Source organism: Cydia strobilella, chromosome Z, assembly GCF_947568885.1.
Source record: "Cydia strobilella chromosome Z, ilCydStro3.1, whole genome shotgun sequence".
NCBI lineage: Eukaryota > Metazoa > Arthropoda > Insecta > Lepidoptera > Tortricidae > Cydia > Cydia strobilella.
The window spans coordinates 45760986-45784510 of NC_086068.1; the positions used below are offsets into that span (position 1 = coordinate 45760986).

The following is a 23525-nucleotide window of genomic DNA, read 5'->3' on the forward strand; positions in this document are numbered from 1 at the left end:
TCGGGAAAACCTCGGCAGGGAGCTCATTCCACAGCCGAAGCGTACGCGGGAGGAAATTCCTCTTAAACCGCACAGTACGTAGTAGTAATTATCCTTTTATTCCAACAACCACCTAATCTCAGATCAACTCCCTGAGGCACATTATTTTATTTTTTGTCGAAAACTTCATATACAAGTTGAAATTGTAGGGACCAGCCATACTCTGCGCAGCGACTTTATAGGTCACACTAAACAACTTTTATTATAGGAAAAAAAATTGGCTGTCCCATACAAATCGGTGACATCACATCAGCTGGAATGTATGAAACAGCGAAATTTTTCTTCGCGATTTCGGCATTGGTATAAATTCATTCACTGCATAGAGTATGGCTGGTCCTTAAAATACTGGTGACTACTGAAGAAAAAAATCCCAGTAGTTGCCACTGGTAAAAGTTGGGAAACAAATTACCAGTTTACCAGTGTTACCACTGATAACAACTTGGTGGTAACTAGTGGGAATAACCAAGTGACCGGTTGCGACTACATTCGCGATTTTGCTTGTACTATAAGGTACTAGTAAGTGAGTCAAAATAGCGACTCGCTCATTACGTAATTTGAGTACTTGTATGCAACGTTTTTCAGTCGCAAAAAATACCCTAAAATGTAGTCACATTTTAGGGTATTTTGTTGCGACCATGGTAACCCCATATTTTGACGTCACAATATGTCTTTCACTTACCCCATGGAGACTGTATAAAGGAGCCAAATCTCTATGTAATGAAAAGTGTCCATCAAAAAACAGTAATTAGGCGGCGCCACCATACACCGAAATACTACCAAAAACAACCTACGTAATTTGGTCGGGTTATTTGTTGCCTTATATGGTTCATGTTATACTCATGTCCTCTGGGACATGCCTAACTAGCGCCACCGGAGAGATTAGGAACTATTATTTAAAGTTGAAAGCGGTCAGTTTTGCAACAATTCTGCCATAAGAGATTGGCATCCTTTCTATACCATCCATAGTCTCCATGCCCTGGTCTTGCCCTGGTCGCTCGGTTTCATGTCTAGTTGTATATACTATGTCTATGCTATAAGAGGAAAGAGAAAATAGTGCCAATCTTTTTCCTTATCACCGACCGGGTTTTTTTCATGGTCGGGTTATGGCAGCATATGTAGGAGCAAAAAGTAGTATAATGGCGAAATACCGAAATTTATAAGAATGAAAGAAAAAAAGGATTATGCTGCCATACATTAACCTGTCAATACATGAATATGTCTTTCTCTTACCCCTAGTCGCTCGGTTTCATGTCTATTACTACTATACTATGTCTTATGTTCCCCACCGTAAATTTAGTATGGTTTATGGTGGGCAACAAATCTAACCGACCAAGCATATTGTCGCATTGCGTATGTTCTGTCCCTCACGGGCGCACGCGTATAGCCCATCTATTGCTAGGTCTATGAGTATTTGTGACTTTGCATGCCTATGCTCCATGTGCAGCATAGGACCCTTTAGGCATGCAGTCACTATAGTTGGTAAAGCAAATCTTGTCAGCTTTTTGCTTGATTTCGCGTCGATATAATAAAAGGTCTTTGGAACCAATAGTATTTTATACAATCGTGATATAATAGAGAGCTTTTCAGTCGAGTACCGTGTTCAAGCAACGAAGCTTGCTGAGTTGCTTAGGTTAAGGTACGAGATTGAAAAGCTTGATTATATCACTATTGTATACAATACTTTTTCTACGAGACAAAAAAATAATACTTTCAACTAGTAGAATCATATATAGGTACTTAGGTAAACAAACCAAAAGTATACAGCTAATATACGCGAGCTGCCGCAGCCCGCGATACCTTTATACTCGTACGCGCACCGGCCGCCGGGCCCGGCGCCCCCGGCGGGTTGGTCAACGACACCTCCTCGTAACTCATGAGGCCCTGGTACCTGCTCCGCGCTAAATTCAATTTTAAGACAGTTTTTTTCTCGATTTTGGCCACCGTAGCCTATGGAGACTAACAAGCAACGCTAAGCGGTTTTCGTAGCGTACATACATGCGCGTTTATGACTTATGAAGCAATCACAAAGCAGATGCGACGCAGCAGCGTGTTTAAGTAGGCTAATTTGCATTGAATCGAGTCTCCTTAAACAAGAAATAGTTTACTGAAATGTATGAAGTTCTATTTTCAAAATTTTTATACTTCTTTCTTTTCTTGATGGACTTGAGGGCGGTGTTGCCCGTAGCCAATGTCACGTAAAAGGGTAGGAACAAAATAAATGCTCTTAGAGCAGGACGCTGTTCGGTGGTTGTTGTAGTTGTCTCGTAAAACCGATAGTTGGATTTTACGAGAAGCACGTTTACTACCGGCCGTTGACTCCAAAATGGTGGTTAAACACGCTTTGAGATTAATTCTCCATTCACTGCACACTACCACATTAGATTATTGTATAATAAAGCTATCGATATTACACTAAACAATATTAATGAGCAAAAAACAAATAATCACGAGGCTACTATCACTATCAAGTGGCGTTCGAACCGGAAGTCCCATTTTTATACTTGACTAAACCGTATCGATAAAATTCTTATGCTTAAGTCGGAAGTGCCATAGACTATCCAACGTTGAAAAGAGTAAGGTTGTAGTGTTGCATATGAAGTCGTAATACACAGATTATACTCGACGAGTAGAAAAAAGAACTAATAGACGTTCGTACCTAATCGTACAGCGAACCATCTTCCACACGATCAACTACTTTGTAAACGCCACCCAAATGTCATTTTAAATGCATTTTAACCAACGCGAAGCGACATCGAAATTTCATGAATAGCTTAGCTTTAGCTTAGCTTGCTTCGTGTCAAGAAGTGAATTGGTTGTAATTGAGCAAACATTACTGTGTTTTGTTTAAACCTTAGTGAAGTCTTATATTATAACAACAATTATTTTAAGAGTATAATAGTGTACAACAACAATTAACCTAATACAAAATGAAACGAGGTTATGACTCAATGAACTCTTCGATCGAAATTAGTTCCTACCGTGACCAACATTTTAAGGTTTGCCAAGCAAGTTTCCAAATTTTCATCCCACCTATTCAAGACTTGCAGCTTGTAATTGTCATAAAATGATCACAAATATAATTTGTAACGTTTTTATATCTAGGGATCCAGAAGCGAACAAGAGAAGTTACTTCGAACGACTGCAACTCTTTACATAGGAAATTTGTCATTTTATACAACAGAAGAGCAAATATATGAATTATTTTCGCGGTGTGGTGATATTAGGCGGATAATCATGGGATTGGACAAGTACAAGAAGACTCCTTGTGGATTTTGTTTTGTTGAGTACTATGCTAGAGAAGATGCAGAAAACTGTATGAGGTACTTGCAGTTATTACAGCTTTGTACATATTCATGTGCAATACAATAATGTCCAAGTGTCCAATTTATTTTGTAGTGATTTACAGGTCCTAATTTTGTTGTGACTCTCTCTCATTTGCTGTGTGTAGCTTTAGAATAAATTTAGAGACAGAGAAAGCATACATATTCTATATAGTAAAACCTGAATGTAGATACTTTGATATTGTATTTACATGATTAGCATTACACATCCATACAAATTTTATAAATGTGAAAGTGTGTCTGTCTGTTATCTCTTCACATATAAACCGCTGAATGGATTTAGTTTAAAATAGTTGAGTCCTGGAGAAGGACATAGGATAGTTTTTATGTCGGAAGTCATCTCTAGAGAGGGTAAAAAGGGGGGTGGAAATGAGAAAATTAATGAATTGCCTGTCAATTGGTGAAAGCAATTAAGCATATTATGCTCAAAATTATTGCCATTTGATTTTATCCATGCCAGGCGCTATACTTACAGTTTTTATGTCGGAAGTAATCTCTAGCAAGGGTGAAAAGGGGGGTGGAAATGAGAAAATTTATGAATTGCCTGTCAATTAATGGAAGCAATTAAGCATATAATGCTCAAAATTATTGCCATTTGATTTTATCCATGCTAGGCGCTATACTTACTCTAACTGCTTGAACTAATTCCATGCAGACGAAGTCGTAGGCAAAAGCTAGTAATATATATGTGTATGATTATCCATGTTATCCTATTCAAGTGCATCTTGTTTGTATGCCATACCCATACCCCGTTATCAGTGGTGACATTTTTATGAAATGCAAGGGTTGGCACTCACTCCTCCACCGTGCGGGTAAGATTCCGCAAGCTATTGGCTAAAAGTACGCATGCGGGGAAATTGTTCGCATCAAGAAGATTTAAATGGAATTGTCAACAAAATTGTCTGATCAATATCCTATCCTCGTATATTTATTAAATATCTTAAATAGTATTAATAGTTATTCTAACTTACTTAGAATATTAAATAACGATTATTTAATTGAAATTTTCTTGATGCGAACAATTACCCCATATGCATACTTGTACCCAATAGCTTGCGGAATCTTACCCGCACGGTGGAGGAGTGAGTGCGCCAACCCTAGCATTTCATTAAAATTTCACCACTGATAACGGGGTATGGCCATAACTTGTCAAGCCAGTGGATGTAACATTATATTTATCATGTTCTTTCTTTTTTTTACCACTGCGTTATCATCTTTTTACATTAATCAATATATATAAATGTTGGTCAACGAATTCTTGTTATTTGGTTCAGGTACAATTTGGTAATTCAATTTTTATACACGAACTCAATATCTATCATCTTGTTCAATATCGTTCTTTCTTTTGGATCTTTTTATTTTATTCAAAACAAATCATTGTTATATGTAATAAATGTTTACAGATATATCAATGGTACGAGGTTAGATGACAGAATAATCAGATGTGATTGGGACGCCGGCTTCATTGAGGGGCGTCAGTATGGACGTGGGAAAACAGGTGGACAGGTAAGTAACTCAAAGCTAAGGTTTTATCATCTTACAACATGGTACAGCCCAGGAGTAATAGTTTCCTCTGTTTCTAATGTTTCTATCATTATGTATCAGAAAGTGGTCAATAAATTATTTTCTTTGTCATATATATACCAAAATCAGTATCACCCTCATACGAGGTTGGTTTGATAAGTACCCGTTTTACCATATTGTCTATGTCACTGGTCAAAAATGTATTTTCCACATTGGTAGAAGAGCCGGCAGTAAAGTTTCGAACCAACGTGATACCGCGATGAGATGCACAATGGTTTCCCATAAAAGTGATGCTAAGTCCGAATTTGATAGTCTGCCACGGCGGAACTTGCCGAAAGTACAAAAAAGATAGCCACTTCCGGTGCGAAAAAGGGGGGGTCATTTAACCCATCTGATACTGCAATAATAGCTATGGCATCAGTTAGAAATTTACTGGTAGATACAGAAAAGCGAAATCTGCCAGAATGATTCCTGCCGGAAGTGCTTGGCATACGCCCTCAAAGGTGACCATCGGGACCCCTAAATTAACCCATCTGATACCAGCATGAAACCAATTCCAGTCGGTAGATATGAACCTTCTCTTCAGGAATATATAAGTCTGCCAGGGCGTTTTCTGCCGAAACACCTTGACATACGAGATTTTGTGGCGCAACATCCGTGGTACCCGTATGTTGGAATTGTACATATTACGGACATTTCAAATACTGCAGGCTTATTAATTTATTACTCAATGCTTATATTTGTATATTATTACTTTATTAATAATGTATATTTACAATAAATTAAGGTAAAATAAATTAAATAATGTGATTAATATGATTGATAGTCATTGAATTAGCTATATGAATCGTTTGTCTTTGTCTGTCATTTTGACTTATGTATTTGTAAGAAAAGGATAAAACATAATTTAACTAATTCAGGCTCGTAAAGTTTTACGAATAAGGGGGTATTAGTATTCATAGCTAAATCAGGCTTGTAATGCGACATAAAATGATTTTTGGTGGTTTCTTTTACGCTTGAGGCGTTTTTTTACCTATTTGGTGTATCTAATCACTATCTTATGTAGGGGAGAGAGGGGCAAGACGAGTAAGACGGGGTAGCGGCTTTATATGGCGACATGACTGACCAACCATCAGAATCCCGTTAGTGCATGACGTTGCGTCGCCATCATGGCAATCAGTTCGCACAGTGACCGGCTAGACAAATGGTGTCGTTAATTATTTATTTGCAAAAAAACTGTTTTTGCCATATTCCTTGTTATTTTTAGGGTTCCGTACCCAAAGGGTAAAAACGGGACCCTATAACTAAGACTCCGCTGTCTGTCTGTCTGTCTGTCCGTCTGTCACCAGCCTATATCTCATCAACCGTGATAGCTAGACAGATGAAATTTTCACAGATGATGTATTTCTGTTGCCGCTATAACAACAAACTATAACTAATTGTTTATAACACCTGTATTCATTACCTGTAATGCACAATTGATGAACAAATTATTCTAAATGATTCTAAAAACATAATAAAATAAATATTTAAGTGGGGTTCCCATACCACAAACGTGACTTTTTTGCCGTTTTTTGCGTAATGGTATTATGGTACGGAACCTTACGTGCGCGAGTCCGACTCGCACTTGGCCGGTTTTTGTGTTTTATTTGGTTTGCGTTTGTTTCCTTATTATCACCAGCACTTATATTCTGTTAGTTTATTCCTATGGCCCAGCAATCACGCCAACAGCTAAGGACTTGTTAGGTTTCAAGTACGGTTTTTTTTTACAAAAAACTTTCGAATTTCATTAGGCACATGGGGCAAGATGGGGTACATCTTGACGGCCGTAGTTTTAAAGTGATAAACTGATGAAGAATTGCGGATTTGAATTTATTTATTCTTCTCTTGTAGAACGGTGAAAAAGTATAAAAGAAAGTCAAATAGAGGAGAGTGGTTAGAGGCCAAGAAAAAAGCGGTGGATGCTGTTATAAAGGGAAGATGGGGTACATGTTAGCTGTAAACACATTTTATGTTCCTCAGACGACTTAAGAAATAAAAGTAAAACAGTTCGTGAGAAGTTATCAGACGATGGTTCCAATAGCCAAAAATTGAAGTTTTGTTTAGGCCCAAAATATAATATTTCTATGAATCATTCTTATCTTGTCCCGTAGGGGTTCTCCATCTTACCATACCTAGGGGGCAAGATGGAGAGAAGGCACCTTTGGCCATTTTAATTTATTTTTAATTTAATTATCTAACTAGAGAGTTCCTAGTAAGTGTTGATTATGAAAGGCTGATTACCAAATATAAAAATAAAAATAACAAAAACTTAAAAAGAATAGCATTTTCAGTTTTATTGGACTTGAAACATTAAGTATCCCGTCATGCCCACCTCTCCCCTACATTTCTTGACGTTGACGCAAAAATTACGTAGTTTAACATTCAGGGTGTTGTTTTATAACACTACAAATTGAGATAACTAATCTATTGACGACCAGTCTGGCCTACTTACTGCCTGCAAAGCCGATGATCTTGGGTTCGAATTCCGATAAGGGCATATATTTGTGTGATGAAAACATATATTTATTCCTGAGTCATCACAATTGAAAAACTAACAAGGGACTCAAAAAATGATGTAAAATGTTCATATTTGGATTATTGGTAAAAATCGTCCTTGACGTTGAAAATCCTGTCTTTTCACACCCGTTTACAATAAGTATGTAATAATAATAATTTTGTTCATTTTGGTAAATAAAGGATATTGTAATTTGAAATTATTTTATTATTTATATATAAGGTGCTAACAAATTAGCTACAGAAATTTTACGAGATGGTATTTTACACTAGAACAATTAACTTTTAATAGAAATGAGGAAAATTTCTCATAATTTTTATTTTATTTACCGAACAAAATAAATAAATTATAATTCTATCTAAAAAATAATCATCATGTATTTAACTGCTTGTTTGTCTTAAATGTCATTGTCAACGTGTCATTTGATTTCTCAACGTGAAGTGGCCAGTTAAGTTTTATATTTAAAAGAGGTTTTAGAATCTGTTCAATGAGGTCTCATTTAATTATCTCATTAACAGTTTTTTACAAAGCAAATTTGTTTTCCAATTTTCTCAAAATAACATCATAAAACCTATAATGTTTCATACTTACATATACTTCAGGAGCCGAGTACTATCAACTGTAAAGATATCGGTAGCTAATTTGTTACCACCTTTATAAGGCAAACAAAGAAGTACAAAGCCGTAAGCAGGTATTAAATTAATGCCCAAATTATATTGTGTATATTAATAAATTTGAAATATATGTTATTAATGACATAAAAATATACAAGTATAAGCATTAGGTAATAAATCATAAGCCTGCAATAATTAAAATGTCTGTAATCTGTACAATTCCAAAATACGGGTTCCACGGATGTTGCTTACATAATCTCGTATGTCAAGGTGTTTCGGCAGAAAACGCCCTGGCAGACTTATATATTCCTGAAGAGAAGGTTCATATCTAGCGACTGGAATTGGTTTCATGCTGGTATCAGATGGGTTAATTTATGGGTCCTGATGGCCACCTTTGAGAGCGTATGCCAAGCAATTCCGGCAGGAATCATACTGGCAGATTTCGCTTTTCTGTATCTACCAGTAAATTTCTAACTGATGCCATAGCTATTATTGCAGTATCAGATGGGTTAAATGACCCCCCCCTTTTTCGCACCGGAAGTGGCTATCTTTTTTGTACTTTCGGCAAGTTCCGCCGTGGCAGACTATCAAATTCGGACTTAGCATCACTTTTATGGGAAACCATTATGCATCTCATCGCGGTATCACGTTGGTTCGAAACTTTACTGCCGGCTCTCCAAACATTAGGAGACCTTCCTTCGATTTCAAATTTTATTTTTTATTTTTTTATTTATTTAAACTTTATTGCACAAGCAAAGAAAAATGTACAAATGGCGGACAATGCCAAAAGGCATTCTCTACCAGTCAACCATTAGGTCAAACAGAGACATAAATGTTGGTGCAGGATAGATTCATAAATTATAACGAGAAATAGAACCAAAAAAAAGTCAAATATTGTGTATATATATATATAAACATAATAAAGTAAACTAACAAAATTATGATTAAATACAAATACTTATTATTATTATTCTCTTTATTTATCTTTCATCTTAGGCTAGGTTTTTATAATATGGATATAAAAGTAAAATACAAAAACACTTACAAAACATTACAAAAAATATATAAACACATTATAAAAAACCTAACCTAGGGTACCGCCGGCAGCGGGGCAAGGCCCAAGCTGCCGGTGGTCAGGGCCGCAGAGAGAGGAACCGGCGGACTATCCGCGCCGTGTCCAAGATAACCGCCTTCTGCATCTGACCCTTGATCCAACCACCCAGCGGGAGGTTTGTGCCAGTTCTCGTTTGCCAAGGAGAGCGGCGTGAAGTGCCTGTCCACTGCCACCACATCACGATGCATCCCACACTCGTTGTTAAGGAAATAATTCCTGAGATTGCACACCTCGCGGTTGTGGAGATCTTTGGCGTTAAGGAAGCCTCGACCTCCACACTTCCGTGAGATGTACAATCTCATAACTGACGAGCGTGGGTGTAGCATACGGTGTGTGGTGAGTAGTAGACGGACCCTCCGATCCAGGGCGTCCAGCTCGGTCTGAGTCCACCTTAGTATGCCAAAGGAGTATATGAGTATGGGCATTACCCAGGCGTTGAAGGCGCGCACTTTATTGCCTCCTGACAAAAGACTGTTAAGGACTTTTGTGAGCCGACTGAAAAAGCGCTCCTTCACCGACCGTCTAATACCCTCGCCCTCAATACCCAACGACTGTGACATACCAAGGTATTTATAGGTTTCTGATTCAGAGATAGATCTGAAAGACATTGTCTCAGAAAGTTGTAAATTTGTTGAATTTACAACCTCCCCCAGCTGTACATGCATAACCGCACACTTATCGACACCAAACTCCATTCTGATGGCGGTACTGAAAACTTCTGTGGTTTTTAATAGCACCATCAAGTCTTGGTTATTTGGCGCAAATAGCTTGAGGTCATCCATGTACAGAAGGTGAGAAATGACTTCACCCTCTCTCCGAAGCTGGCAACCTAACCCTGAATCCTTCAGCAGGGTGCTGAGGGGATTCAGAGCTAGGCAGAACCACAGGGGACTCAGACTGTCACCCTGAAATATTCCTCGCTCGATCCTTATAAAGTCCTGCGGGCCAGGGCGGTCATCTCCACCTCCTGGTTGACGAAGGACTGTGATCCACTGCCTCATACACGCACTTAGGAAGGATATTAAAGCTGCATCAAGTTTATACAGCTCCAATACCCTTCTCAGCCATGAGTGAGGCACCGAATCATAGGCCTTCTTATAGTCAATCCAGGCGGCCGAGAGGGCCCCCCTGTTCCGCCGAACTTGCTGGCATATGGTCATGTCTATGAGGAGGAGCTCTTTAGTACCACGGGACCCAACCCTACATCCATTTTGAGCGGAGGCCAAAATGTTGTTAGCGACAATGTGCGCGTTAATTTTTGCTCTCAAAGTGGATGTAAGGAGCTTGTAAAGAGTAGGCAAGCACGTGATGGGTCTGTAGTTCTTTGCTTCCGTGGTACTACCGGACTTGTAGAGCAGGAAGGTTACACCAGTTGTTAGGGAAGGTGGGAGGGAACCGAGCTCTAGGGCTTGTTGGAACTGCGTTGCCAACCGTGCGTGCGAGCATCGAAACCATTTTAGCCAGAAGTCGTGCAATCCGTCCGGTCCAGGACTTTTCCAGTTCTGGGTCGTACGAATGGCACAACTTACGTCATCGGGGCTGATGGTGATAGCCCCCATAGGTTCGATGTTCTCGCACTCACGTTCGACAACGTCTATCCAACCGCCCTCCGTGTGTTCCACAGGCACTGACCAGATGCTACGCCAGAAATCAGTCATGGCAGTAGCATCCGGTAGCCTCACGTCGGACACACGAGAGTCGGCTTCCTCCCACCTTCGGTACACCTTCCTTTGGTCACTTTGAAAAAGACGATTCTGCTGGAATCGATCCACACGCTTTCTGTAGCGGCGAATACCGGTTTGCCGGTGAAGTATGACAAATGTCAACACGGTTGTAATGCGACTGCGACCCATGGTCGCGGTGTCTATAATGAAAAATATCAATTGTCCGCATGGTGTAGTAATAACTCGGTTCACACATGAGTATTTATCACTATTTTAGGGCAAAAACCACATTTAAAATATATTTTATCAAAAGAAATGTAAAAGGACGTCTGTCAGTGTCAGCGGATGTTTTTTTGATTTTTTCAGATTTTTTTTATTATTATTCTCTTTATTTATTATTTTTCTTATGTTAGGTTTTATTATTATTATTCTCTTTATTTATTCATTTTCTTATGTTAGGTTTTTTATAATATGGATATAAAAGTAAAATATAAAAACAATTACAAAACAATACAAAATACATATAAACAAATTATAAAAAACCTAACCTAGGGTGCCGCCAGCAGCGGGGCAGGGCCCAAGCTGCCGGTGGTCAGGGCCGCAGAGAGAGGAACCGGCGGACTATCCGCGCCGTGTCCAAGATCACCGCCTTCTGCATCTGACCCTTGATCCAACCACCTAGCGAGAGTCTCTCAAGGTGTTGGTCGAGACTCTTCGCTATGAGACCGTTCGCTGAAACTTATTATTATTATTATTATTTTAAACTTTATTGCACAATATAACAAATAAAGTACAAATGGCGGACTTAATGCCTAAAGGCATTCTCTACCAGTCAACCACCAGGCTAAACAGAAACAGTGATAGGTGCAGGCATTGAACAAAAAAAAAAGCAGAATAGGTTACTTAAAACAAAAAATATAGCGATAAATAATACACACTACCGAAAATAAACTTACATATACATACTATACATACTATAATTAAATAAACTTACATATATATTACTTTATTTCATGTACCCAGTGCAAATAATACTATGCCTACCATGGATATATGATATACAAAAGATAAACTAATACATATTAGTACATACAAGATGACGAACATTATTTAAATTCTTCTGACAGAAGATGCTTGCGGAGTAGACACTTAAAAACAGGCTTGCTTGGGGCTTATCGAATCGAGAGAGGGAGGGAATTCCAGAGACGGATTGCCTCAACGGCGAAAGAGTTGGACATAAAACCAGTACGGTGAGAAGGGATGGAGAGTTTGAGTGAGCGGGAGGAACGCAGTTCACAGCCTGGACGGGGGGCGACAAAAGTGAATTTACATTTAAGATATCCTGGTGTAGAAGGCTCGAACAAGATGGAAAATAATATACTCAGGATTCTAAGGGACCTACGCCGACGGATGGAAAGCCAGTTGAGCTGACGTCGATAGAAAGAAACATGGTCGTATTTGCGAAGGCCGAAAATAAAACGTATGCCATTATTAATGAGACGGTCAAGTTTATTGAGGTACTCCTGCGAGATATTAGTCATGCATACGTCCGCATAGTCAATGACTGGCAAAACTAGAGCCTGCACTAGTAGTTTTTTGGTACCTACTGGGAGAAAAGTCTTAAATTTGTAGAGATTACGCAGCGTCCAACAGACTTTCCGACTAACTTCTGAGATTTGGTAATTCCAGGTAAGGCTTGGATCTAAAACAAGGCCGAGATCTTTCACTTGTTTAGATACTGGAATGATGGTGCCATCAAATAAGATCGACGCGATAGAAACCGCACCAAGCTTCACTAGTTGTGGTTGGCTTCCCAGAATAATAGCCTGACATTTGGATGGATTTCCACGTGTCCGCTGGGGAAGAAGTCGAGATGTTGTCGTGTATGTAACGTCGTTTCGCTGCTCTTACCATTTGGTTGCAGCGATTTCTGGCAACTTTAAAAAGCCGCCAGTTTTCATCGCATCGATCTCGCTTGTAAGCACGGAAAGCCCTGTCTCTCCTCATCATCGCCATACGCACACCTTTCGAGATCCATGGAGCTGGTGGCCTCTTTAGCCGAACTGGTCGAACCGGAGCATGAGCATCAAACAGCTTCAGAAGGACGGAGTTGAATTGAGAAATTTTATCATCAACTGTTGGTGCTCGCAGCGTGCCCGTCCAATCGGCCCCAGTGGCATCCTCCTTTAATTGGTTAACATCGATTCGTGCAAAGCCACGTAAGTGAACGACTATTGGTTCCGATTTAGGAGGCTTGATTTTGTATGAAACATAAATCAGGTCATGTCGCGAAAAGCCAGGTGCAGAAAATTGTCCGGATTTCGAAACGTGCTGAGGCGACGATGTAAGGATCAGGTCTAACCAGGAATCTGAGGTGTCGTTATTGTGGTGCGTCGCGTCTAAAGGCAATAATGAAAAATCAGATGAAACAATAACGGTTCTCAGCCTCCGCGACCTGGGATTATCTCTCAGCAGGTCTGTATTAAAATCTCCCATAACAATATGATGGGCGCATTCAGTACCAATACCCGTCAGAAGCACCTCGAGAGATGAAAAATAATCAATTGTTGGTGGGCAGTACACAGTACCTAACATAATGCGCACGCCAAGAAGCTTCACCTCAATAACTAAATGTTCCATGGAGCCAGAATATTGTGAGGGAGAAGAATCGACAATGTTATAGGGAATGTCAGCTCGAAGATACATCGCTACACCTCCGCCGCCTTTGCCTGTTCGATCGTTACGTAGTAGGACGAAACCAGGGAGGCTGCAGGAAGTTGAAGGTATGCTAGGTTTTAGCCAACTTTCACTGATAAGAATAACATGTACATTGCACGAGGAAAACGAATCAAGAAAATCAGTGAAGTGGCTCAAGATACTCTGAGCGTTTATATGGCATACGTTGAAAACATTTTTATTACTATGAAACTCTTTTCTCAATGACGTGCCAAGCGTAACAGGTTCACTCGGCTCGTCAACCGAATTAAAAGAGCTGGACAAGCTGCAAGCAGAATAAAATGAGTCGTCACATCCATCAGTGGACATAAAAATAAAAATAATAAATACAATAAATACTATACGCACTATATATAAAATAAAATAGAACAGTCTCGCTAGTCCCAAACTATTACGGGCCTGTTTAACCCGCCGGTCAACAACAATACACAACAATAAAAATTGTAGAAAACTTACTCTAAAAATATATAAAAACTGCTTTGGAAGAATACATTACATTTGCCAAAGTGATTAGTTACTAAAAGACTAAGTGAAGTACGACAAGCAAATTATAAGAGACGTTACAAAACTCTGTGCAAATTATTGAAGATTGGCTTTTACAGATTTTGGAAAAAACATACAGGATGCGAGAATCCTTGGGGTCAACTTTCGGTAATGTACAAAAAAGCCAGAAATTAAAGAAAACTGTTTTCATACATTTACAACTCTAACCTTTCTTGATTCAACGTCATTTTTATAACACTTTATAAACTCTCGCAAAATACCCCGCTCGATTTTTTAAATTTAAGGTGCTAATTGGCTTCAAGCTTTCCAGCATTGCTGTTTGTTGTTAAAAATTTAATCGAACCAAGAGAAATAACTTAAAATTCCCATTTATTGTTATTTAAAATTTTAGTACTGTAGTGTTCTCATACAGTCATTCAGCATAGGAGGACGAATTAGGGTGACAGATAAATGAGAATAAAGTTTTACTTCTCTCTCTCCATAGTAAATGTATGAAAACAGTTTTCTTTAATTTCTGGCTTTTTTGTTCATTACCGAAAGTTGACCCCAAAGAAACTATTGATACGGGATAGAAATGGAATCGATTGACATAAAAAAATACATGTAAAAAAAAACTTTTTTTCATTTTCATACAAATTGTATGGGGAAAGTTTTTCTCGATTTATGGCTTTTCTAGCCGGAAATTTCTTTTTGGTCCCATACAAGCTTTTGAATCTGGACAGGAATGGGATCGATTGGCATCAAAAAAAAAAGTTTGTCAAAAATGACCATTTTCTCGCACCCTGTATGTTTTTTCCAAAATCTGTAAACGCCAATCTTCATTAATTTGAAATCGAAGGAAGGTCTCCTAAGACCATTTTCGCCTAGCAACGGGATCTGGTAGCTGCCCTCACTGACCCAAAATCTATTTCCACCCTGTATACCTCAAAAAAATTATAAAGTTATATTTTCATAGATAATATGCCTATGCCTAATCCCGTGTGGTGCCGGGTAAGAATAGCACCACCCCCCCTCTCTTTCCGTGGGTGTCGTAAGAGGCGACTGAAGGAAATCCGGTGGATGGGCAGCAGCGTCCTCCGAGAACTACCTCTATCAAACTGCGGTCGCCAACCCGCCTGCCAAGCGTGGCGACTACGGCAATCCCCCCCAAGGGATAAAAACAAAAAAATAATAATAATAATGCAGACACAAATAAAACCCAGACCCCTAGTCCCCGGCAGCCCCGCTATTCCTGGCTCCGGTAGCGGCCAGGGTAATGGCGGGGCAGGGGGTGCTACAGTGAATCACCGGCAGAGGCCCGGCTACCATAACCGACGACCCTTGGCCCTGGCAACATACAACTGCCGTACGCTGCGGACCGACGAAAAGTTATTAGAACTGGAGGAAGAATTAAGCAGGTTACGTTGGGGAATCATAGGGTTATCGGAAGTCCGTAGAGAGGGGGAGGACATTATAACTCTGAATTCCGGCAACTTGCTCTATTTCCGGGAGGGCGAACAACGGTCCCAGGGAGGTGTCGGGTTTATCGTCCACAAGTCCCTCGTAAACAACGTGGTGAAGATCGAGAGTGTGTCGAACAGGGTAGCGTGCCTTGTACTCAGAATGACTCAACGTTATTCGTTGAAGGTCATACAGGTCTACGAGCCGACCTCGACACACTCCGACGATGAGGTGGAGGCTATGTATGAGGATATCTCCAGAGCCATGCATAGCTCCAAAACTCACTTCACAGTTGTTATGGGGGACTTCAACGCTAAGCTGGGCAAACGAGACGGTGAAGAGCTGAGAGTGGGGCAATTTGGAGTGGGGCGTAGGAATCACCGGGGCCACCTACTGGCTGGTTTCATGGAGAAGGAAGGACTCTATATGATGAACTCCTTCTTCAGGAAACGTGAGCACAGGAAGTGGACCTGGGTGAGCCCTGACGGTGCAACAAGGAATGAGATCGACTTTATCATGTCGACGAAGAAGCAAATATTCAGTGATGTTTCTGTGATCAATTCGGTCAAAACCGGGAGCGATCACCGTATGGTAAGAGGCACACTGAATATTCAATTTAGGCTTGAGAGATCTCGACTGATAAAGTCTACGCTCCGCCCGGCACCGGCCCAGCTCCAAAACCCCGAGAGCTTTCAGCTCGAACTTCAAAACCGGTTCGAATGCCTAGCTAGCGACCTGGACGATTACAACGACGGGTTTGTGGAAGCTGTTCATACGGTCGGGTCCAAGTTCTTCAAGACTCGTCGTACAAGAACCAAGAAACTCTCGGACTCCACTCTCAAGCTCATGGAGGTGAGGCGTGAGATGATTCTGCAGTCGTCATCGAACATCGAAGTCTGTTGATCTCGAAGTCTCTGAAGCGAGATATACGCCGATTCAATACTAACAGTTGAAGAGGCTATCAATCGCAACAGAGGCTCGAAGGTGTTTGCCAGAGATCTGTCTATTGGCCAAAGCCAACTGACAAAACTGAAGACCGACGACGGCAGGATCATCTCATCCAACCCTGAGCTCTTGGGAGAAGTCGAGAAGTTCTATGGACAGTTATACACAACAACCCGAGCACCCGTCATGGATCTAGCTAGAGACCCTAGAGCTAGACGAACTCGACACTATACCGAAGATATCCCGGACGTCAGCCTGTACGAAATTAGTATGGCTCTCAAACAACTTAAGAATGGCAAAGCCCCAGGTGATGACGGAATTACGGCCGAACTCCTGAAGGCGGGTGGTAAACCAGTCCTTAAGGCCCTTCAGACGCTGTTTAGTTCCGTCATGCGCGAAGGAAAAACGCCGCAAGCGCGGAACAGAAGTGTGGTGGTGCTCTTCTTCAAAAAAGGTGATAACACCTTGCTGAAGAATTATAGACCCATCTCACTTCTGAGCCATGTCTACAAGCTGTTTTCGAGAGTCATCACGAACCGTCTCGCACGCAGGTTTGACGACTTCCAGCCTCCCGAACAAGCAGGTTTCCGTAAAGGCTATAGTACCGTAGATCACATACATGCGTTGCGGCAGGTTATACAGAAGACTGAGGAGTATAACCTCCCCCTTTGCCTTGCATTTGTGGACTACGAAAAAGCCTTCGATTCGATCGAGACTTGGACTGTGCTGCAGTCTCTCCAAAGGTGCCAAATTGACTACCGGTATATCGAAGTGCTGAAGTGTCTGCACGAAAACGCCACCATGTCCGTCCGACTACAGGGCCAGAGCTCGAAGCCTATTCCATTGCAGCGGGGAGTCAGACAAGGAGATGTAGTCTCCCCAAAGCTGTTCACCGCTGCATTGGAGGATGCCTTCAAGGTTCTGGACTGGAAAGGACGAGGCATCAATGTAAATGGCAAGTACATCACTCACCTTCGGTTTGCCGATGACATCGTAGTCATGGCTGAAACCATGGAGGACCTCAGTGCGATGCTCGCTGATCTCATGAAGCTCCACAGTCTTTTCGTCCAAATTGCCGCAGTGTCTTAAGTCAAAAGTCTTTGACCAGTGTGTGTTGCCAGTGATGACATACGGATCTGAGACGTGGGCGAACGATGGGCCTCATAATAAGGCTCAAGGTCACGCAAAGGGCAATGGAGAGAGCTATGCTCGGGGTTTCTCTGCGTGATAGAGTCAGAAATGATGATATCCGCAGAAGAACCAGGGTCACCGACATAGCTCGCAGAATTGCAAACCTTAAGTCGCAGTGGGCGGGGCACATTGCTCGCAGAACTGATGGCCGGTGGGGCCGGAAGGTTCTGCAGTGGCGTCCGCGTACCGGAAGACGAACTGCCGGTAGGCCTCCAACGAGATGGAGCGACGACCTGGTAAAGGTCGCGGGAATTCGGTGGTTGCGAGTGGCACAGGATCGGTCGGAGTGGCGAGCCTTGAGGGAGGCCTATGTCCAGCAGTGGACGTCTATCGGCTGACATGATGATGATGATGATGAAATAATATGCCTCTTTTTGTTATATGAGCAGCCTTTTCTAAGAACTTTAGTGTTGCCCTTGTACTTTTAGTGCGGTATAATGCAAGATTTCATAGGTCCACCGGCCATCCTGACGTCAGAATGGCGGGTGGACCTTTTTTTGTTAAATATCTCATTTTAGGGAGAGGTACACTGGTTTTTATTAAAGGTACACTGAAAGTACAATATATTTATAAATATTTCGTTGAAATCGCCGAGGACCACCCGACATCCTGACGCTCACCCAAATTCTACTATAGATGAAATAAACGTTATATCATAAGTTCATAAGGTCGGTATAGGACAGTGGTGGGCAAAGTACGGCCCGCGGGCCAGCTCCGGCCCACAATAGTTATTTGTTATGCAAGGCTGCAAAGTGGTTATTTGGCGTGAGTGTTGAAATTGAAAGCTGAGGGAGCGAAGGAATCTAAGATTGAACCTTGAGTGAAGCGAATGGTTCAAAGATAGATTCCTGAGCGTAGCGAGGCTTTCAAGACACGAGACGCCAAATAATTTTGCAGCCGTGCGGAACACACAACTGTTCACCTCACTACAGCGAGGAAAATGAAAGATGCAAAAAGAAATAAGTCATAAGTCATTTATTCATAAAGCTAATTTACACGTTATAAAAATGGAACATATTTACATATGCCGTTAACAAATACACAAAATCAATTTGAAATAAACATAACATCACATAAATCACATTATTCGTAATAATATAGAAATAAAAGAATTAGCTAGTTAACATCCCTTTTGTGGAAATTTAGGTACTCGTCATAGTCATAAAACGGATGCTCAACAAGCCAGCGTTTGAGGCGACATTTAAAACTGCCCAAGCTCTGGGCGCTGGTGATGCTGTCGGGCAGCTTGTTATAGACGGCGGGCCCCATGATGTGGGTGAGCTTGGCCGACTTGGCCATTTTACAGCCCACGCCGACGAGCTTGTGGGCGTTACAAAAAAAAATAATCATATTTAATTTTGCCCTCTATTTAACATATCAAATTTAAGACATAACACACTCAAACCCAAACAAAATAAACAAGAGAAAAGCACACACAAAATGTTTAAGTAATATTGCCGTAATTCATCGACTTCATCGTGTTCGAAATTCAAATGACTTTTGCACGCTAGCGGATAAAATAAACTTTTGCACGCAGATTTCGCGCTTTAAACTGAGGTTTTCCGAGCGAGTGAAGTGAAAAAGGATTTTATCTGGCCCGCCGGTCCTTCTAAATAAAGAAAAGACTACTTATATGGCCCGCGAAATAATAAAAATGCATTTTCCTGCAATTCTAGTGAGTGTAACTGTAGTGATCTAAATATTTTGAAATATGTCTCACGATAGTTTAATTTCGATAATAATATCATTTGTAAGTATATTAAGTGTTGTTATGTCATTTAATAATTATATCAAATGAGCGTTATTGCGACTGATATAACGTTATAACGAAAATATTTACAGCCATCGATACGCACCCATAATATATAGAGCTAAAAAATTATGGAGTAGAGAATACTTAGTATATTAATTTTTCTACCTTGAAAAAAAAAACCCCTAAAAACGGGTACTTATCAAATCTCCTACAAGTCATGTTAGCAAATTCAAAGGATCTCCTGTTATTATCACCTTTACAGTACTTGGTTACCACAATACTGCTTTAAAAAAGCTATGACAGCCTATTCTATCACAAAAACAATTGGTTGCTCTTATAGTACGGTGGTTTTTGGTCTAGAAGTCTTCTGCAAATCGATTTTCGCTCATGTCGTCGCAAATATGGACATACTAGCTGTTGCCCGCGACTTCGTACGCGTGGATTTGTATGTTGGTGGTTATATATTCTACATGAGCATAATATAGAACATTATGCAGCAAAAGATATCAGTAAGGATGGTCAATAATTTGTTAATAATTATACAACGCATGAAATTTGTCTTTCACAAACTATGAAGTTTCAAGACCCTAACTGAAAAAAATTGTTCCCGATATAATCCCTCTCGACCCTCTTAGAAGATTTACAAGTCCACTATTTAAAAAAAAAATTCGCTCCCGAAACTATTAATACAAACTTTTCAAAAACGGTGTAAGTAATCAGTTTTCGTCTATTTTAATATAATGCCCTTTTTACCAAGTTTCAAGTTCCTAGCTTGTACCACATTTAAACTTACATCCCCTTTTTAACCCCTTTAGGGGTTGAATTTTTAAGAACGTTGAAATAACTTTTTTAGAATCTTATACAATGCCTTTCTAAGAAGTTTCAAAGCCTTTGTAATAGATTTACTTTCTGCCCCTTTTTAACCCTGTTAGGGGATGAATATTTAAAAACGCTTAAATTACTTTTCTTGTATTCTAATAATATGCCTTTATACAAAGATTCAAGTCCCGCACTCAAAACAATATTTGATCTCCATACAAACTTTCAACCTCATTTTTACCACCTTAGGGGATGAATTTTGGAAAATCCCTTCTTGGATACTAACGTCATAAAAGCTACCTATTGTGAAAAATTCAGCTCTCTAGGTCCAATGGTTTGGGCTGGGCGTTGATTTAAGTGAGTCAGTCAGTCAGGCAGTCAGTCAGTCAGGACTTTTACGTTTATATATATAGATTTGGTATCAGTGCATTCAGTGTGATGTCCTGAACACAAATATATGAGATGACAAGCGCGAAAGTGGTGGGGGTAGTTGCTGTGACGTCAAAAAGTCGGCAGTACAAAGTTTTTTACTTTTTTTTATCATACCATGTTGGGTATCAAATAAAAGGGCTTTGTGAGTAGATCACAAATATATAACATACTGTAACATTTTCACTACTTCGTCTAACAAATTATTAGAAAACGTTCAAAAATTTCACAATCCACAGTTGACTTTGAACTGCTCTAAATCGAAAATGACTGAATGGATCATTCCAAAATACATACCAAGTGACTGTGAATATCCTCTATATAACGTTAAAAAATAATTAACCAGATATAACCAAAAATAAGAAAAGTACATCAAGTTGAAAAAAAGTATAATTTTCTGTTACATTAAACTGCAACTATTATTAAAACAAACAAAAAACCAGACTACTTACATATATTTTTGAAATGTTCTTTTCACTAGCTTTCATTTGGTACCCATATTGCTATAGTAAGAAAAAAAACAACCCCCCCCCTTCCTCCCTTTTTCATTAGCGGGCGCCGTTTTCAAAATTTATATAGCCTATGTCACTAACACAATTCTGACGAATTCAACCACATCTCATATGGGCTATATAAATTGTGAAAATGGCGCCCGGTAATAAAAAAGGGAGGGGGGGATTGTTTTTTTTTTTCATATGGGTAACAAATGAAAGCTAGTGAAAAGACCTTTTCAAAAATATATGTAAATAGTCTGGTTTTTTGTTTGTTTTAATAAATAATAGTTGCAGTTTAATGTAACAGAAAATTATACTTTTTTCAACTTGATGTACTTTTCTTATTTTTGGTTATATGTGGTTAATTATTTTTTAACGTTATATAGAGGATATTCACAGTCACTTGGTATGTATTTTGGAATAATCCATTCAGTAATTTTCAATTTAGAGCAGTTCAAAGTCAACTGTGGATTGTGAAATTTTTGAACGTTTTCTTATAATTTGTTAGACGAAGTAGTGAAAATGTTACAGTATGTTATATATTTGTGATCTACTCACAAAGGCCTTTCATTTGATACCCAACATGGTATGATTAAAAAAAAGTAAAAAACTGTACTGCCGACTTTTTGACGTCACGCAACTACCCCCACCACTTTCGCGCTTGTCATCTCATATATTTGTGTTCAGGACATCACACTGAATGCACTGATACCAAATATGTCCATATTTGCGATGACATGAGCGAAAAGTAGCCTAAAGCCTGTTTCGCCAAGCCACTTAATTTAGTGGAAAAATTCATTACACTACCCGGCAATAAATATTGCACATCAGTTTTGGAAAGAGACTGCTTATTATGGCTTTGTAGAGTTTTGTCACACACTACCTGTGAGTATGTTACCATTTTCATATTTCAAGTTTCCATGTGACTGATTTGATGTAAACTTATAGTCACAAATAATAAATACCATAATTGATGGGTAGTCGCATGGTCGCCAGTGTTCGCGAATTGTCGTAAACCGCCAATTGTCTCTTTCCAAAGACCGATGTGCAATATTTATCGCCGGGTTACTCTTAACTCACCCAAAAATGTGTTTAGATGATCCGAATATACTTTAATGGAATAAGTGCTTATTGGCTTCTACAAAGATAGTTTTTTTATGTAAATAAATCATCATAATTTAAGAGCATGGCTCTTGTCGGTGAAGCATGTGCCAGTTTTCGCGGGTCTTGGCCAGGTTCTTTAGGTAAATAAAAGATGTGAAAAATTATACAATACAGTTTGATGCCATGGCAAGCTGTGGTAATAGTTTTCAGTGGAAACATTCTTGAGAAGTAATACTTTGACCTACATTTTTGTCCATAATAATCCAAGTTGTGCAAGGAATAGAAGGTTTTTTTTTCACCTACAAATAAAACATTAATCTTGTGCTTTACAATGATGCATGTTGATTACAGGTGCGGGATGAATATAGAACAGACTATGACGGCGGGCGCGGTGGCTATGGTAAAATCATTGCACAGAAGATCACCCCAAACACCATAGAACGCCAATGATGGCAAAGGTGCAGTTTTGCTGTTGGGTAAACTTACGTTATTTAAGCGTGATAACAACTTAAGAAAGACTGGAATGGAATGTAATTTAAATAGTCATAAAACTCATAAAGTTTTTTTTATATAAGTAAAATAACATGTTTTATTAAGAAGTATTTATTAAAATCTCGTACAAGCATTTTAACAACTACATGTATAAATATTTAATAAGAAAATAAGACACTTGAAAATTATTTAATACAAAATGATGAGCTACATGTGCATGACTATTCTTATTTAATTATGAAGTTAATAGATACAATACAAATAATCATAAAGAAACTATGAAACAACAATAACAGATGTAATGTTTTTTAACATTTAATAAATCACTGGAACATTACTTGGGTATTACTTAATACGTTTACTATTGAAAATAGCCAAGAAACTAAACTATGCTGGTGTTATTAGCCGTCGCTGACATAAGTCTGAAGTGTAGCATGCCTCATAGACAACCATTTAACATTTTTTTTCTTTTGATAAAGCAAAGCCATACTTGCAAAGAATCCTACCTACGCGAAACCTTTAAATTAAAATTTATAAATATTTGGATATTTTATTCTCAATGGGGTTGGCCGGTCGAAGTGTTTTTAGCAGGTGGCGCCAGCATAGCTTGCCCTGTCAATCCTTAGGATTGTGTCAAATTTTTGTTTTTTTAATGTCCTCGATGCCAGCCCTTTAAGCCAATCTCATAGAAAAAGAAGCAAGCCATGATGGCGCCATCTCTGCAAACCTTTGACAGTTGCCAACCCCATTCAGAATGAAGCTTCC

General features: G+C 39.5%; 1 protein-coding gene across 2 annotated transcripts; it reads left to right on the top strand.

The window, feature by feature from the left end:
- Window positions 1–2823: 2823 nt before the first annotated feature.
- On the top strand, window positions 2824–23097 carry LOC134754946 (nuclear cap-binding protein subunit 2). Of its 2 annotated transcripts, none has more exons than XM_063691431.1 (4): window positions 2824–3035; window positions 3142–3359; window positions 4784–4886; window positions 22620–23097. In XM_063691431.1, the coding sequence occupies exons 1-4, from the start codon at window positions 2967–2969 to the stop codon at window positions 22716–22718; spliced, it is 489 nt and encodes a 162-aa protein (XP_063547501.1). In that variant the 5' UTR covers window positions 2824–2966; the 3' UTR covers window positions 22719–23097. The 2 variants fall into 2 exon arrangements, with proteins under 2 accessions (XP_063547501.1, XP_063547500.1); XM_063691430.1 differs by having other exon boundaries at window positions 2830–3044.
- The last annotated feature ends 428 nt before the right edge of the window (window positions 23098–23525 follow it).

Excerpts from the sequence above, each read along its gene's own strand:
- LOC134754946 (XM_063691430.1), top strand. The coding sequence starts at position 2,967 with ATGAAACGAGGTTATGACTCAATGAACTCTTCGATCGAAATTAGTTCC. Across the intron at positions 3,045-3,141 it reads AACATTTTAAGGTTTGCCAA|GGATCCAGAAGCGAACAAGA; the intron begins GCAAGTTTCCAA and ends TTTTATATCTAG. Across the intron at positions 4,887-22,619 it reads GTGGGAAAACAGGTGGACAG|GTGCGGGATGAATATAGAAC; the intron begins GTAAGTAACTCA and ends TGTTGATTACAG.